Source organism: Embiotoca jacksoni, unplaced genomic scaffold (genome assembly GCF_022577435.1).
Source record: "Embiotoca jacksoni isolate LCO1_2020_lvr unplaced genomic scaffold, fEmbJac1.0.p SCAF_8, whole genome shotgun sequence".
NCBI classification, from domain to species: domain Eukaryota; kingdom Metazoa; phylum Chordata; class Actinopteri; family Embiotocidae; genus Embiotoca; species Embiotoca jacksoni.
The window spans coordinates 8,861,195-8,876,399 of NW_027185436.1; the positions used below are offsets into that span (position 1 = coordinate 8,861,195).

At 43.6% G+C, this 15,205-nt stretch overlaps 1 protein-coding gene across 2 annotated transcripts in view; it reads left to right on the forward strand.

The window, feature by feature from the left end:
* Nucleotides 1-15,205, forward strand: part of ptch1 (patched 1) — a 54,223-nt gene that overhangs the window by 25,287 nt on the left and 13,731 nt on the right. For both annotated transcript variants that reach the window (XM_069138366.1, XM_069138367.1), the window contains exons 9-16: nucleotides 454-585; nucleotides 789-944; nucleotides 1,328-1,426; nucleotides 2,707-2,832; nucleotides 6,948-7,066; nucleotides 7,641-8,331; nucleotides 9,331-9,640; nucleotides 11,062-11,204. In XM_069138366.1, the coding sequence (XP_068994467.1) occupies nucleotides 454-585; nucleotides 789-944; nucleotides 1,328-1,426; nucleotides 2,707-2,832; nucleotides 6,948-7,066; nucleotides 7,641-8,331; nucleotides 9,331-9,640; nucleotides 11,062-11,204 (1,776 nt within the window). The remainder of the gene's footprint in view (nucleotides 1-453; nucleotides 586-788; nucleotides 945-1,327; nucleotides 1,427-2,706; nucleotides 2,833-6,947; nucleotides 7,067-7,640; nucleotides 8,332-9,330; nucleotides 9,641-11,061; nucleotides 11,205-15,205) is intronic.

Here is a 15,205-nt window from a genome sequence, read left to right on the forward strand (position 1 = left end):
CTGCAGTTCAATGTTGAAGCCATCTGTCTGCTCTGAGATAGTAAGAGAGCAAGAGGATGGGTCATTGTACCGTCTGCAGATTCTCATACAGGAGGCACAGCTCCCTGTTCAGGACACATGGGATGAGCTGTAGTTATTATATATATCAAATATTATTTATCAAACTGGTCAGAAAACAGATTGCAAGCACCAAATATCTTTCAATCAATAATGGATGAATATTAGTGTCACTGTGTCGTCTTGCTTTTTAACTGTTGAGTGCATAATCTTCCATCTGAAATACAAATGTACCCCCAGGTACTAATGAAGAAAACTTGAAGTAGTAAATAAGAAAGATTAATATTATTCTCCTGCAAATCAGGGGCAAGTGCACTTGTTTTTTGTTGTTTTTTTACAAAAACTTCTTCCTCCCTCCCCTTCTTTATATCTATTTCCATTTGTGTCTCTTTTTAGGCAGTGCTGCAGAGTGTGGCAGCAAATTCCTCTCAGAAGGTCTTGTCTTTCACAACCACCACTCTGGAAGATATTCTCAAGTCTTTCTCTGACATCAGTGTCATCCGTGTGGCCAGCGGGTACCTGCTGATGGTAAGACCATAGCCCTAATAAAGAGGAAAATATATTTTTGGAGTTCAATCTTTCTTGAATGTTACGAGTCTTGGACTGAAGAAGACAAAATCAGGTTATAGTAACCAAATAAAAGAGAAGGGAATGTGTCCATTGTAATGACTGAGTTACACACGTAACGGCGTGATTCATGAATGGTTTGCTTGTTTTCTGTTTGTGTCCAGCTGGCCTATGCGTGTCTGACCATGCTGAGGTGGGACTGTGCCAAGTCTCAGGGGGCCGTAGGGCTGGCGGGTGTCCTGCTAGTGACACTCTCTGTGGCAGCTGGTCTGGGCCTCTGCTCTCTCCTGGGCATCTCCTTCAATGCGGCCACCACGCAGGTAACTCACACACGTGACACTCTGGGCCACCGGTTAGTAGAGATCGAATCCTGCGACTCGCACTCACAAAAGACACGAAACACAGAGTGAACACGTTAGGCCAGCTTTTATATCCTGCTCAAAACAACTGCCTCATTAAGATACTGAAATAGGAGATCTGATGCCAGTTTTTGATCCTTGATGCTTCAGACAAATTTAGTTTAGGGCCAAAAATGTGTTGTGGTTTAATTCAGAGTGCTTGATTATTAACACCACATAACAATATCATTGTTATCCTAACACAGCCATGTATTATACTGGATATTATTTGAGCGAGTATCTGTAGTGATGTGTGGTTCTGGCTGCTCTGCATCAGCTCATGAAGCCTGTGTGTTGCTCTACAGGTGCTCCCCTTCTTGGCTCTGGGAGTCGGAGTGGATGATGTCTTCCTGCTCGCTCACGCCTTCAGTGAGACCGGACAGAACAAGAGGATCCCTTTCGAGGTGAGGCACACATCCAGGCTCACCTGCTTCTGTTCTCCCTGCTCCTACCTCATCCACTGTCTTATCTACTCTCTAGAGGAATGTGTGTGAAAGCCTGTCTGTGCCTGTGATCATCAAACAACTCGATGTGCCACACACTCAACCCACTTATCTAAGTAACAGTTCATATGAAACTGTTCCAATCTCATCAGTTAGTACTAGATAATTGATTCAGTTTCTGTGTCGTGACTTTGAAGACATTTGTCTTCAAAGCTTTATACTCATAAAGTCACATGTATTATCTCATGCAACAACCAGAATTTGTTTTAAGTCTGCTTCACACGCTGCATGAATATTAAGTTACTTGATTGAATACTCGTGTTTTAAAATTACACAATCTTACTCAGTGTTTCATGTCAATTTTTGAAATTAAAGAAGTACTTTGTACATTCATAGTGACTTAAAGTATAGATATTAACAACAGAAATAATTGGTGTCCTCCACAATCCCATACAAAAAAATGAAAGAAAATAAAAGTTAAAAAAAAGCTTAGAACCCAAAATTTATGTGAATAATGTGCGGTGGCCTCGTGTGTGTGTGTGTGTGTGTGTGTGTGGTAACTTTTCATCCGCACAGGGGGAAAACACAGGCATGTATTTGCTTGTTTTTGTTTTCCCCTGTGTACCTCCCCTTCTAGCCCTTGTCTCTACGCCTCCCTCATCCCCCAGCTTCCTTTGTGCGGCCAAGATGAAAACTAAACAGAGCTGAACCTGATCTCTCCTGTCTGACACACACTCACACACACACACACACACACACACACACACACACACACACACACACACACACACACACACACACACACACACACACACACACACACAAGATGCACACGCCTGCAGACATTCCCTGTGTGGTCCTGCACGTCCTCAAATCTTCACACAGATGCCGCCAAACCTTCCAGGGCTGCGTGCATGCTTATCACTGCTCTCATTGAGTATACTGATTATAGCAAATATTTTTTTTCAAGTTGTTCGGCAGGAATGATATCGCCAAAGTTTAGTCATTTTGTTCTTCGTGCCTTTTTTTACACACTTCAAACAAAAGTATACAGACCCAGGTGGATTGCCTAAGCACTTCAGGACTTCAAGAAACAGTGCAATCACTGTCAGTCATATCACTGTTAAGATGATTGTACATAATCTCAAGTATTACACGTTTGCCTTTGGCTAAGGTCTCATCAGAAGTTTCAGAATGCTTTTCCTTTCATCTCCCTCTCTCTCTCTGTCTGTCTGTGTCAGGACCGTACGGGGGAGTGTCTGAAGAGGACAGGGGCCAGCGTGGCCCTCACCTCTATCAGTAATGTCACGGCATTCTTCATGGCAGCCCTCATCCCCATCCCAGCGCTCAGAGCCTTTTCTCTACAGGTATGATGTGTGTTTCTCTGTCTTTCACTCTCTGTGTGTGTGTGTGTGTGTGTGTGTGTGTGTGTGTGTGTGTGTGTGTGTGTGTGTGTGTGTGTGTGTGTGTGTGTGTGTGTGTGTGTGTGTGTGTGCGCGCATGTGGTGTACCTTTACCTCTGCATGTGTTTGTGCATGCACATAGTGCATACGTGTGCTTTGTCGATGTGTGAAAGGGTAGCTTGAGTCGCTGTCATCAATGTGTGTGTACGTGCGTGTGTGTGCGTGTGTACGTGTGCGTGTGTGTGTGTGTGTTCAGTCGTGTGGGGCCTCTCACTCACTAATAGTCCTGTTCCAGTCCTCATTGGCTCCAGATTTCTCCAGACTGTTTTATTGATTTCATTCATCAAATTGAAGGTGTGTGTGTGTCTGTGTGTGCATGAGGAGGAGTGTGTGTTTTGTTAAATCCATCCCGCCCTCCTTCTTTGAGGCTGTTTAGTGGTTGGCCCGGTGTCTGTCCAGATTGTGGCTGAGGTCCATGTAACTGAATCCCTCTGCGTGTGTGTGTGTGTGTGTGTGTGTGTGTGTGTGTGTGTGTGTGTGTGTGTGTGTGTGTGTGTGTACTCGCATATCCTCACGCTCATGTGTATGTGTGAGTGTAGTATCTGTGTGGGAGGTTTGAAAAGCAATGGCCTAGTTGTTTGTGCGCGTGTGTGTATGTGCAAAGGTGGGAGATCCAGAGGGGAGCTCTGACTTCTCTAACATCTGTCAGTAATTATAGACGTCACCAGAACAGTGAAAACTAGTACAGAAAGCGACGTCTGACAAAATGCCTCCAATAATTTCTGAACTGTTATTTCATTTAAACACTCACTCAGTCACAGTGATACATCCTGTGAGGAGAGGATATGGTTGGATTAATCCTTTGATGGCTACTGTATGCAGGCTGAGTCTTTGCAGCAGTATAATAAATAGAAGGATAGAGCTAGAAAACAAAACATAAATATAAAAAAAATAAATATAAACATGTGTGGGCTGCAAAAAAACAGGTTTTGAATGACACATCAGCTTGGTGTTCGGGTCAATGTGGGACTTATAATATTGGTTCGTGGAAAGTCATATTGATTTTATCGTTAAAGGAGGCTGTTGTCACTTTATTGGATCCACTATGTATTGCTGTTGTGTTGAAACCCAGCTGACTCTGGGCAAAGGCAGGGTACACTCTGGACAGACCGCTAGTCCATCACAGAGCCAACACAAAAAGACGGATAAAAAGACAGACAACTATAGACGCTCACATTCATTAACAACTACTGGCAATTTCAACTCACCAATTAACCTAACATGCTTTTCTTTGGATGGAGGGAGCTGGAGTGCCCGGATAAAACCCACAAAGGCACAGAGAGAACATGCAAACTCCACACCGAAAACCCCAGCCGAGGTTCGAGAACCTTCTTGCCGGAAGCGACTGTGCTAACCACCGCATGATCGTGCCACCTCAGTGTATCTCATTTTAATTGATTCCCCAACACGATCAGGATAGTGGAATATGGACCTTACGTCTATGTTTGCGCACTTCTTCTCACGTGATGTCTTTCCAGCCCGTTATGCATATTGTGGTGATGAACAGGAGTTTTTAAAGTTAGCTAATCGAATCCACGGCGTTACGAACATGTAGAGTAGATTGCTTAAAGGTTGGCTGTGTGAAACTTTAGCCAATTAGGTAACCATGTTATTCATTTAATTTCCATGTGGATGTTGAACAGGCTACAACTCGACCCCCTTCTACACGTCATATAACTACGTCAGCTTTTTGACTGACTGAAACTATCACTTAACATACTATGTACTTCTGAGTGTTTCAAAAAGCAGAGTGCGATGCTTTTTGTTTTGTTGTGAGTGCAGCGTTTTTTGTCAGAACTACTGATTGGTACATTTATTTCCCCTCACTGTATTCTTCTTTGTTTCTGTTATCACCTGTTTCCGAAAGGGTTTCAAACAGATCAGGAACTTAGGTTAACCGTGTGCAGAAAGCAAAGAAAGCTGGCAAAGTTTGACAGCTATCAGCAGCCAAAGTTAAAAATCAAGCATCATGAAACACACCAGTCAAATAAATATAGACAATAAACTCACTCAATAGACAATTTGGACACGTAGTTTAAGAAGGGAGGTTACCTAAAGAAGACCGTATAGTATAATAAATGTAAGTGACAGATTGTAGTCTAAGTGCTGGTTACACAAAATCACAATCTCTCTCCCTCACCTCCTTCTTCTTCTCTCACTCTTACTCTCTTTCTCACACACACACACACACACACACACACACACACACACACACACACACACACACACACACACACACACACACACACACACACACACACACACACACACACACACAGAGTGAGGTAAGATGTCGCCACATTGAGTACAATATTAGCACGTGTGGATAGATGGCTTTAGTACAGCGAGTCTGTCAAACATGATCCGTTTACCCCATGGGTCTAATCCATGCAGCCTCGCTTCATACACACACACACACACACACACACGTTGCGATAAGCAAACGCGCAACACACAGACATACCATGCATACTTTACACTTGAGACTGGTGGAGGGAAACTTCATGGACTAGACAATTATGGTGATACCCATCTTATATTATGGAACACACACACACACACACACACACACACACACACACACACACACACACACACACACACACACACGCATACATCACAACCACAACCAGTGACGCTCGTCTCTTAACCTCACATCAGTGCAGAGATATGTGCCGCTGTGTACGTGTGTGTCTCTTTATCAGCATTAAACGCTTCCTGTGGTCGACTCTTGCCTGGATTCCTTTTTCTCTCTTCCCTCCGTTATGTCTATCATTCACCTCCATCCATTAACGTATGAACAAAAAAAGAATCTTGTCCCGATAACAACACAAAAACACACACAGGAACACACACGTTCATATGCAGAGGACAGATGTGATGATAAATATCTCCTCTGTGGGGTCAGCTAGCGGTCACTATGTGTGTGAGCAGAGTCGTACTGTATCTGTCTGGATGTTAGTGGGCCAATTGAGAATTAATTGTTCTCCTCTACTTCCAGAGGTTTTCTTCTAACTTTCGTTGACATTATTCCTCTCTCGTTGACTGAGCAGAGCTGAGGAATGAGGGAGGGCGAGGATGTGTGTGTGTGTGTGTGTGTGTGTGTGTGTGTGTGTGTGTGTGTGTGTTTCTGCGTGGTGTTAAGGTGTGGTTTAAGTAGGAGGCTGTACAGTTTTTTTTTAATCTGGCAGTAGATATGTAGGTTTATGTGCATTTTTTTTGTGTAAGGGGTGTGTGTGTGTGTGTGTGTTGTCTGTGCAGCCGCAGCGCCTGCTCATCACCTCAGGCCCCGCAGGCCTCTGGCTCCTTGGGTGGTCTGGCACACACACACAGGCCTGTGTGTGTGAGTGCGTGCGTGCGTGCGTGCGTGCGTGCGTGCGTGTGTGTGTGTGTGTGTGTGTGTAGTGGTCTGGCAACTACGCAATATCCAGATTGTACTCTGGGCAGGGCCCCAACCTAACCCCAACCCCCACCCTCTGCTCCAGTGCACCACCTTCAAATACTTAACCACAACATTGTACTGGCTTCTATTACACATACACACAAGCCTTGCTTTTTATCTGCACACTCAGTGTTTTTGTCTTGAAAGGAACTGAAAATGTGTTGAAAGGCAGTTTTTCCTTGACATGAGCTTTTTCAGATCGTGTTAGTTTAATCTGTACTTAAGGTTTAAACAGGATAATTGTTTGAGGCTTCTTCACAATCATTTTGCAGTTTAAAACTTGTTCACAGATGGTAATATGTGAAAAACTTTTCTTTGCATTTCCATGGTCTGGAAAAAAAATATCTTCTGTTTATTTTTCTTTCTTTTTTGGATTTTAAGACACCTTTTTGAAGTCCAGTTCCTTTAGAATGTATCCCACCATTACTTTCTGCTTTGTGTATCACCCACCACCTGTCTTGTATCAGTTTTTAACTGAATACAAATAATAGAAATCAGTCACAAGTCTGATCCTTTTCTCTGATAAAAGCAATTTTTTTTCCCCACAAAGTAACAACGTTTTCTGTGTATCTTGCAGGCGGCTGTGGTGGTGGTGTTTAACTTTGCCATGGTGCTGCTCATCTTCCCCGCCATCCTCAGCATGGATCTGTACCGACGAGAAGACAGACGTTTTGACATTTTCTGTTGCTTCCACAGGTGTGCATACACACACTGTACACACGTACGGACACACAAAGGCGTTCTTTCTTTCTGATGAAGGTTACTGCTTCCCTGTCTTTTTAGTTCTTGCTTTTATCTGTTCCTCAGATGTCTGATCTGACAATCAATAACTTAAACACACGGTTATCTCTGAGATATCTTCGCCTTAATCCCCCTCAGTCAAAACCTAATTACTGCTGAAGACGTCTCTCTCTGTCTGGCTGCGTGGTTGTTTGATTGTGTGTTTATCTGTCATAGTCTTTATTAAACTTTACCAGTCTGCCTGCCAGCCTGGGCATGCTTGTTGGCTCAGCGATCATACAGATGTGTACACACGCTATTAAATTCCATTGTTGGGTTTCAGCTCTATTTTCATGCTCTTGGCAGAGAGAAGATACACAATAACATATGGCTGATGAATATACTTTACAGATGCAATGCAACGCTTAACTATTTCACACAATCTAATGTTGTATGTATGTATGTCTTAAAACTTTCACCATTTAATCTCTACATTTTCTTTCACAGCAGTCCATGGTCTGACTTGTTTCCACTGTGTTTATCTCTGCAGCCCATGTGCCAACCGTGTGATTCAGATCGAGCCTCAGGCGTACCTGGACGGGGCAGACGGGAGTCACTACAGCCCTCCCCCATCATATCGCACCCCTCCTCCCTCATATCGCACGCCTCCCCCAAGCTACAGCAGCCCCCCTCCGTCCTATAGTAGCCATGGATTCGCCCAGCAGACCCAAATCACCATGCAGTCCACGGTACAGCTCAGGACAGAGTATGACCCTCGCACTCAGGCCTTCTACACCACAGCCGAGCCCAGATCCCAGATCTCTGTGCAGCCCATCAACCCAGCTCCGATTAGGAGCAACCCTAACAGTGACTATTACAACAACAACAACAACGCCAGCGGTAGCAGGAACAGCTGCAACAGCAATAACGGCAATCTCAGCAACAACAACAGTGGGAGCCGAAGTAACGGGGGATCTCGAGGTTCTGCCACCTTCTCCCATCTCCGCCCTGCACCTCCTCATGCTGCCCCGACTTCAAGTGCTTGCTCAGTTCCTCAGGGAGATGCAGCCTCATCAACTGGCCAAAGTCCCGAGAACAACAGCTCCACTCGGGACCTGTTGTCCCCTGTCGGAGAAGCCTCACGGGGCCTGCGCTGCCTCGAGCCCCCCTGCTCCCGCTGGACCTTGGCCTCTTTTGCTGAGAAGCACTACGCTCCGTTCCTTCTGCAGCCCACCACCAAGGTGAGTTTAATTTCTCTGTGTCTGTTTGTACAGAAGAAAGAGAGAAAAAGAGGCAGAATAGCTTCTGTGTGAGGTAAAGGTGTGTTTGTGTGCTGACTCAGTGTGGTGTTAATTTGAAGGGGAGGGTTAGTCACAAGAGTGAATAGAGTCGATGGAGGAAATCTGGGGTGGAGGTTGTGGTCCGGTCCTATCTGAGTCACACACAGACACACACACACACACACACACACACACAGCCTGACCTCAGTCTCGTGGGTGGCCAGTCCTCTCAAAGCCTTCCCGAACTGAAATCATCTGGTGGCCTGTACTTGACACTAGAAAATGTTCCTCAATTTCATTACACTGTCAAATGTTTCTTCATATTACCAAATTGCTTCATGCACTCCTGTGATGCCTTAATCCAACACTCCCATTATTGCTGAATGACTCAAAGGAAAAATCTGGTTTATTACAATCTGGGTCTTATTTTCTTCTTTTTGGCCATCATGGCATGGCAGCTTTGCTATGATGTTTAAAAAAAAAAAGTCTGACAAATTGTAAACAAGCAGACAGCTTATTTGGGGATAAAAACAAAAAAATGATGTAATGGTCGGTAAGCCTGCACGCAGTTAGTCAAAACTGAACCAGAAAATCATTCTGCAAACTTTGATGGATGCAACAATAGACAATTTGGACAAAAATCTTAGAGTTAATTTTTTCGGTTTTTCTTCATAAGTTTGGCTGACCTCAAAGTTTTCCTAAAATCTGCACAATCATATGTGTCTCTTGGCCTGTCAGAGATCTTTACACTATATTGTCACTAATTAATTAAAGTAAATAATTCCTCCTGTGCATCTTTTCAAGTATGTTGCTAAAATCCACCTAAGGCTTCGCATTCATCGTCTATATTTCAGTTTTTCACTTATTCAGAATATGCAACACACTGTCAGAGGTAATGAGTGCAGGTTGATGTGCAGTGAATTGATTGATGAAGCTGTGTCTTCCTCCCTCTGAACCCAGGTGGTTGTGATTGTGCTGTTCCTCTGCCTGCTGGGAGTCAGCCTGTACGGGACCACCCAGGTGAGGGATGGCCTGGAGCTGACAGACATCATACCCAGAGAGACCAGCGAGTACGACTTCATCGGGGCCCAGTTCAAGTTCTTCTCTTTCTACAACATGTACGTGGTGACCCAGCGTGCTGACTACGCCCAGAACCAGCCACTGCTGGACCAGCTCCACCAGAGGTTCCACACTGTTCGCTATGTGCTGAAGGAGGACAATGGACAGCTGCCCCGCATGTGGCTTCACTACTTCAGGGACTGGCTGCAAGGTGAAATTAAGCTTGATATAAAATGACCAACCCAACCCAACCCAAATTGGATTTGGTCATATGCGCTATTTTGTCAATTTTATTTCCAATGAAATTAGTCAGATGTTGGATCATGAGTCAGAGTCAGTGTGAGTTACCATCACACTGACATCACAGTTGATTTTCTTTTCTTTATACCTCATTTAACATCACTCTCTAGGATAGTTAAAGCATGGAAATAATTTACTTTTTCATGAAACATTTGTGAGATCATAATTTTCTTCTGTGTTTTGACATAAATCTGCAGGAAACAAGATGTTCGGCAGCAGTTCAGAAGTAGGAAGGGGATTGCAAAATGGACACTGACAGTAGCTGATTAAAATCACTTGTGTCTTCCACAAGTGGGGCTTATGGAGGAGGCTGAATCGAGGGGGTCACAGTTTTCAACTGCCTTATGCAATGCACAGTGTGTTAGAATCTTTGGCAGCAAGTTGCAGATGATGTTGGCGGGGCAAATTGTCAGTCACAGACACATATTTAACTCATATTAGTATTACTCATGCTAGTATTTATCATTTTCAAATTAAATGTATTACTCAAAAAACATTAGATATTTGGCATGTGCACACCTTTAATGTATGGAAGCTTAGGTACATTTTTCTCAATGGCAGCATTCACTTTGGGATTCCTGGTTATATAGTGTATAGAAGTATATAGAACTATAAATTGCCATGGAACAAGACTATTATCTTTCACATGTCAACCCAATCCAAGCATGGCTTCATTTTTAGTGAGAAAACACACTCGCTGACTCGCTCTTAGCGATAAAACACATTGTGAGAGTCTGTGTGTGAGGCGGCTGGGAGCCACACAGAGTGTGTGTGTGTGTGTGTGTGTGTGTGTGTGTGTGTGTGTGTGTGTGTGTGTGTGAGTGAGGAGGGGGGTGGGGGGGCAGAGAGAGAGAGAACTGTGTCTGATATTGCTCTGCAATGGTGGGACAAATTGGAGCCAGACAGGCCAAGGAACGAGACCCAAAACAACATCTCCCAGAGACGGACCACAGCATGGGCCTTGGGGGAGAGCCGAGAGAAGCGGAATGATACACATATGGATTAGAGAGTAGTATAGAAAAGGAGGCACATGTTACTGATATTGTCTCTAACAATCGCTTTGAATTAAAAACAGCAGATTTTAGGCTTTTGAAGTCATGTTTGGTGGTTGAGAATGGAACCAAGTTATCATATTAAATAAATCAAGCTTATTATAAGGTTAGGGTTAGGTTGCAGTGTTGTGTTATTTGTGCCGGGTTATTATGTGTGGTGTTTTTCCTGTGAACTGTGTGCTTTGTCTGTGTGTTGCAGAGGAGGATTGAAGATAACGGGGCATGTAACCTTTTTAAACATCCACATCTAACCAATCTGTCTTGTTGTGGTTTCCTGCAGGTCTCCAGCAGGCATTTGACAAGGACTGGGAGGCCGGCCGCATCACCTTCGCCAACTACAGCAATGGCTCTGATGATGGCATCCTGGCGTACAAGCTTTTGGTGCAGACGGGACACAGGGACAAGCCTATTAACTTCAGCCAGGTATGTTCAGGATATAATGCATTCGACGGATAGACTTGAGAGATTCTCGCACCAGTGTCAAAGCCTTTCTGTCCCATCGTATGTTGTTTTTTTTTCTTCTGTCTCTCTCTCTCTCTGTCTTTCTTCATCTTCTGTCTGTGATGACTTTACCGAACCCAGGAATTTAAAGCACTCACTGGATCTGCAGCCTGCCTCTGAAAAACCTATTAACTCTTCATTTAAACCGTTTGTCAGTGTGTGTGTGTGTATGTGTATGTGTGAGATGCACTCTTATTCGCAGGGCTTTGACAGTAATTTGTTTCCCTTGAGCATCAAGCCTTCCAGTTTGACACTTTATCAGTGATTCCAGAAAACTGTGGAAATAATTTTAAAAAAAAACTTAAATGTTCAAATGAAATAGATTCAATAAAGGAGAATTCTTACATTTTTACCACATATTTGCATATTTGGTGTATATTTTGACAAATCATGAAGTCATCTAGTTTGCCAAATTTTGCAGCTGAATGAGTGAGGTCCACTACTGTTTAAGAGAAATGCTTATTTTCTACATTTAAACAAGGTACTGGACTATTGCAATAAAGACAATCATTGTATGTCAGAAAGTTTAAATGGAATTTACATTAAAAGGAAAAGTGCCTTCTTTTCCCTTCATTCAATTCAAAAATCCACACCATCATGCAAAAGTGGTATATTATTTGATATAATTTATATTCCAACAAACTGATCCACTAAATATATAAAAATTGCTTAAAACATGTTGCTTGTGTTATTTGCTCACTGTGCCTTGGAATTCTAGTTTGGTGGTATACGTTTGGTAGAGAAGACACATTTTGCTGTCTGCTGGTCTGAGTGCAGCACATGCCAAGATGTCATTATTTATGCTGACAGAGCCAAAAGAAGTCCATGAAATTGTGTTTCCAAACTGTTGTGCATGCACAGCAAATGATGGAGAAATTGATGCTGCACCTCAGCTGAATCCAAAAAAGAATTGAGTGAGTACGCAACAAAGACAGTTATCTTCACCGTCTGACAATCTCCATCTGAAATAAGCGACTGTGGCACTGGAGGAGTGGTTGACATCTAAAAATGATTCAAGCCAAGCTAGTTAGCAGCTTACACCTCGGAAGGAGGTCGAGAAAGAAACTTAGTTCAAATCAAGTCTCTTATATGTCAGCAGAAAGATACCAACCAGCTGATAATGACAGAAAATGGGGGAGAAACAGGGAAATGAAGGGAAACATTGAGTTTGTGGTGGTGAGGAAGCTTTCTCAGCTTCAACAGGGCATTGCATGCTTTTTTTTTTTTTTTTTTATAGTTACAACTCCAAAAAACAACATACGTGGATGCATGGCTGCATTCTTTGGCAGGAAAAAGGGAAAACAGAAGATAAGAAACTGGAGAAATATAAAAACAAAATTCTTGGCCAAGATTTCTGCAAACCTCAAACACAAAACCCTCCATGTCCTTTTCAACAGATATCACTTTCAGCAGAGATAATTGACAAATAGCTCTGCTGTGACCTGTGTTTATTTAAATGTATAATTTGTGTGTGAATCTATGTTCAACTTGTGCATGTCTACAGATATATGAAGACTCACCCCCCCCACCCTATTACTCTTAGATGTTTGTTTTGGCTATCTCCGTTATCCAATAAACTCCATTGCAGCAGCATACTGCTCTTTCCCATCCCTTTCACTAGCTGACAGGAAGCAGAGGCAGCCCTGGTGTGCGGCCCCGTGACATCACTTCCTCTGCCTGTGAGGGAAGTGTACTTGCCGTGAGGCGTGGGGGCCGCCAGCAGAGCTGCCTGGGCTTCCCGTGACAGCTTGAAGACATACAGTTGTTGCGTATCCCGCTGTTAAATTCAATCCAGATCCTCTGGAATCCGTCTCTCTCTCTCTCTCTCTCTCTCACTCCGTCTCTATAACTCCTGCTCGCACTACCGCTCTCCCTCACTGTGTCTCTCTTCCTCCCTCCTTTGCTCCACTGCTGTGTCCTCTTTCAATGAAGGGAGCTGAAACACGTGGTTTCTTTTGAGGCAGCGCTGTGTGTGCATTTGTATGTTGTGAATGTGTGTTCTGCTTTTGTCTGTTGGGAGCAGTAGCGGGTTTTTTTTTTGTTTGTTTGTTTGTTTTTTCTGGCCCAAAATGAGGACCAGATTCTTTCCAACCCTGGCCAATTGCAAAGCTAGATGTTTTATTTTGATATGCCACTCTGTGGATCCGTGCAGAGGTGTTCTGCCTTTGATCTGTCCCTACGAACATGCCTCTGTGCTGGGTGACCATTCGTTCCCTTGTGTGCGTGGTTTGAAAATACAGCAATAGAAAGATAAAGCTTTAGTGAGTGAATACAGAAGGAGGCGAGTACAGAGAGGAGGAGGAGGAAGAAGAGATGGAAAGTTTAAAAGGCCAAGCTAAGGCTATCAAGAGCTCTTTTCTTCTTCGGGTCGGGTGGGTCTGTGGCGCCAGGTATTCTGGGTACCAATAGGGGTCAGGAGAACCAAGTGTGAGCAACATTTGTACAGATGTTGTGTTATTTTTATAGCTCTACTCCATTTGCTGGGTGGCATTTCCTTCAGTGTTAACAACCAGGTTAACTGCACACAGACGCGCTCAGGGACTCCAGCCAATTTTTTTATTGTTACGCGAACTCAAGCAATTTTTCTCTCCCCATCCCCCACCACAAAAAAAAACAAACAAAAAAAAACTTCTTTCTTCATCTACCTAACCCCATGAGTCCAGCTTCAACCCCCCCCAAAACTACCTGCCACTGTGAAAGAGGGATTTATGGTTCCTAGAAGAGAGAGTGGCAGCGCGGTGTGCAGTAATGGTTTCATCTCTCAGGAGGTAGCAATGCTACGCTACACTCCTCTGCTTCCACATGGGAGGGCGAAAGTAACAGCCCTGAGCGAGACAGCCATTCTAGTCTGCTCGCTGACCACAGCTGTCGAAGGCAAATGACACCCACTGAAACGGAGCGCAGAAACACTCATGGGTTTGGTCAGCAGCTTCGCGGGTGGATGCCAGAAGCTTGGCTCGATGCTAACGGAGACTAATGTGGTACAAAGTCTTTAATTGAGAGATTTTAGTAAAGGGAAATCCAAGCTTAGCAATATTAATAGTGTTTTGACGATGCGATTTGGTGTTCCACAGTGATATTCAAGGCATTACCACTTTTGCCTTGAAATGTGGGGTTTTGAGCATATGCCAGCATCCCCTGTTGCCCGTAGGCACAGCAGTGATAGATGATCAAGTATGTGGTAATAAAGTATTGGGCAAATAGAGTTTAGATCAAAACACACCCTGAACTACTGTCCAATAGCTAAAACGCCAGATTATAGTTTCTCTCCTTTCACAAATGTACGAGCACTTGGTATCACAGGCATCAGCAGCAAGCAGCTGCTTCTTGACAGGAGAGTTCTGCAAGGCCTCCTTTAGAATTTTATTCAAGAGTGGTCAGGACATCGGGCCTGAGGTTGGCCCGCCAATATCTACTGTATGTAAAGGGAGAAGCTGATTCAACATTTTCCATGTTTTAATGTGGCATGATAATTCTGGGAAGCTGCGATCAGAAGTACGGGAATTTTCAGAAAGGCGACCAGTGTTTGACTTGTTGATTTTTCTTTGGTAGTACAGAGAGAGGGGCTAATATTTGACTCGTATTTTGAAAGCTGCTCCGTTCTCTTGCAGTCATGCGTGTGTATAAATAAGCATTTCTGTGGTCTGCTCACCTGTGGACTGTTATGGTTTAAACACGCCTGATTTCCACAATACTTTTACATGTCCAGTGTATACTTAATGACCGCAAGCTCCACCTTTTTTCCTTTTACCTCAATCTAATTTTTTTTTTCTATGAGCAAATTATTCCATTTTTCAAACTTCAAAGTCTGTCTTAGCCTAATGTGAATGCGAAGGGACGTAAAGCAGGAAGGTAAGTATGTGTCTGAAAGTTGTGTTTTAAGAGTCCACTTTAGAGGCTAGAACAGAACTTAAATGTCTACA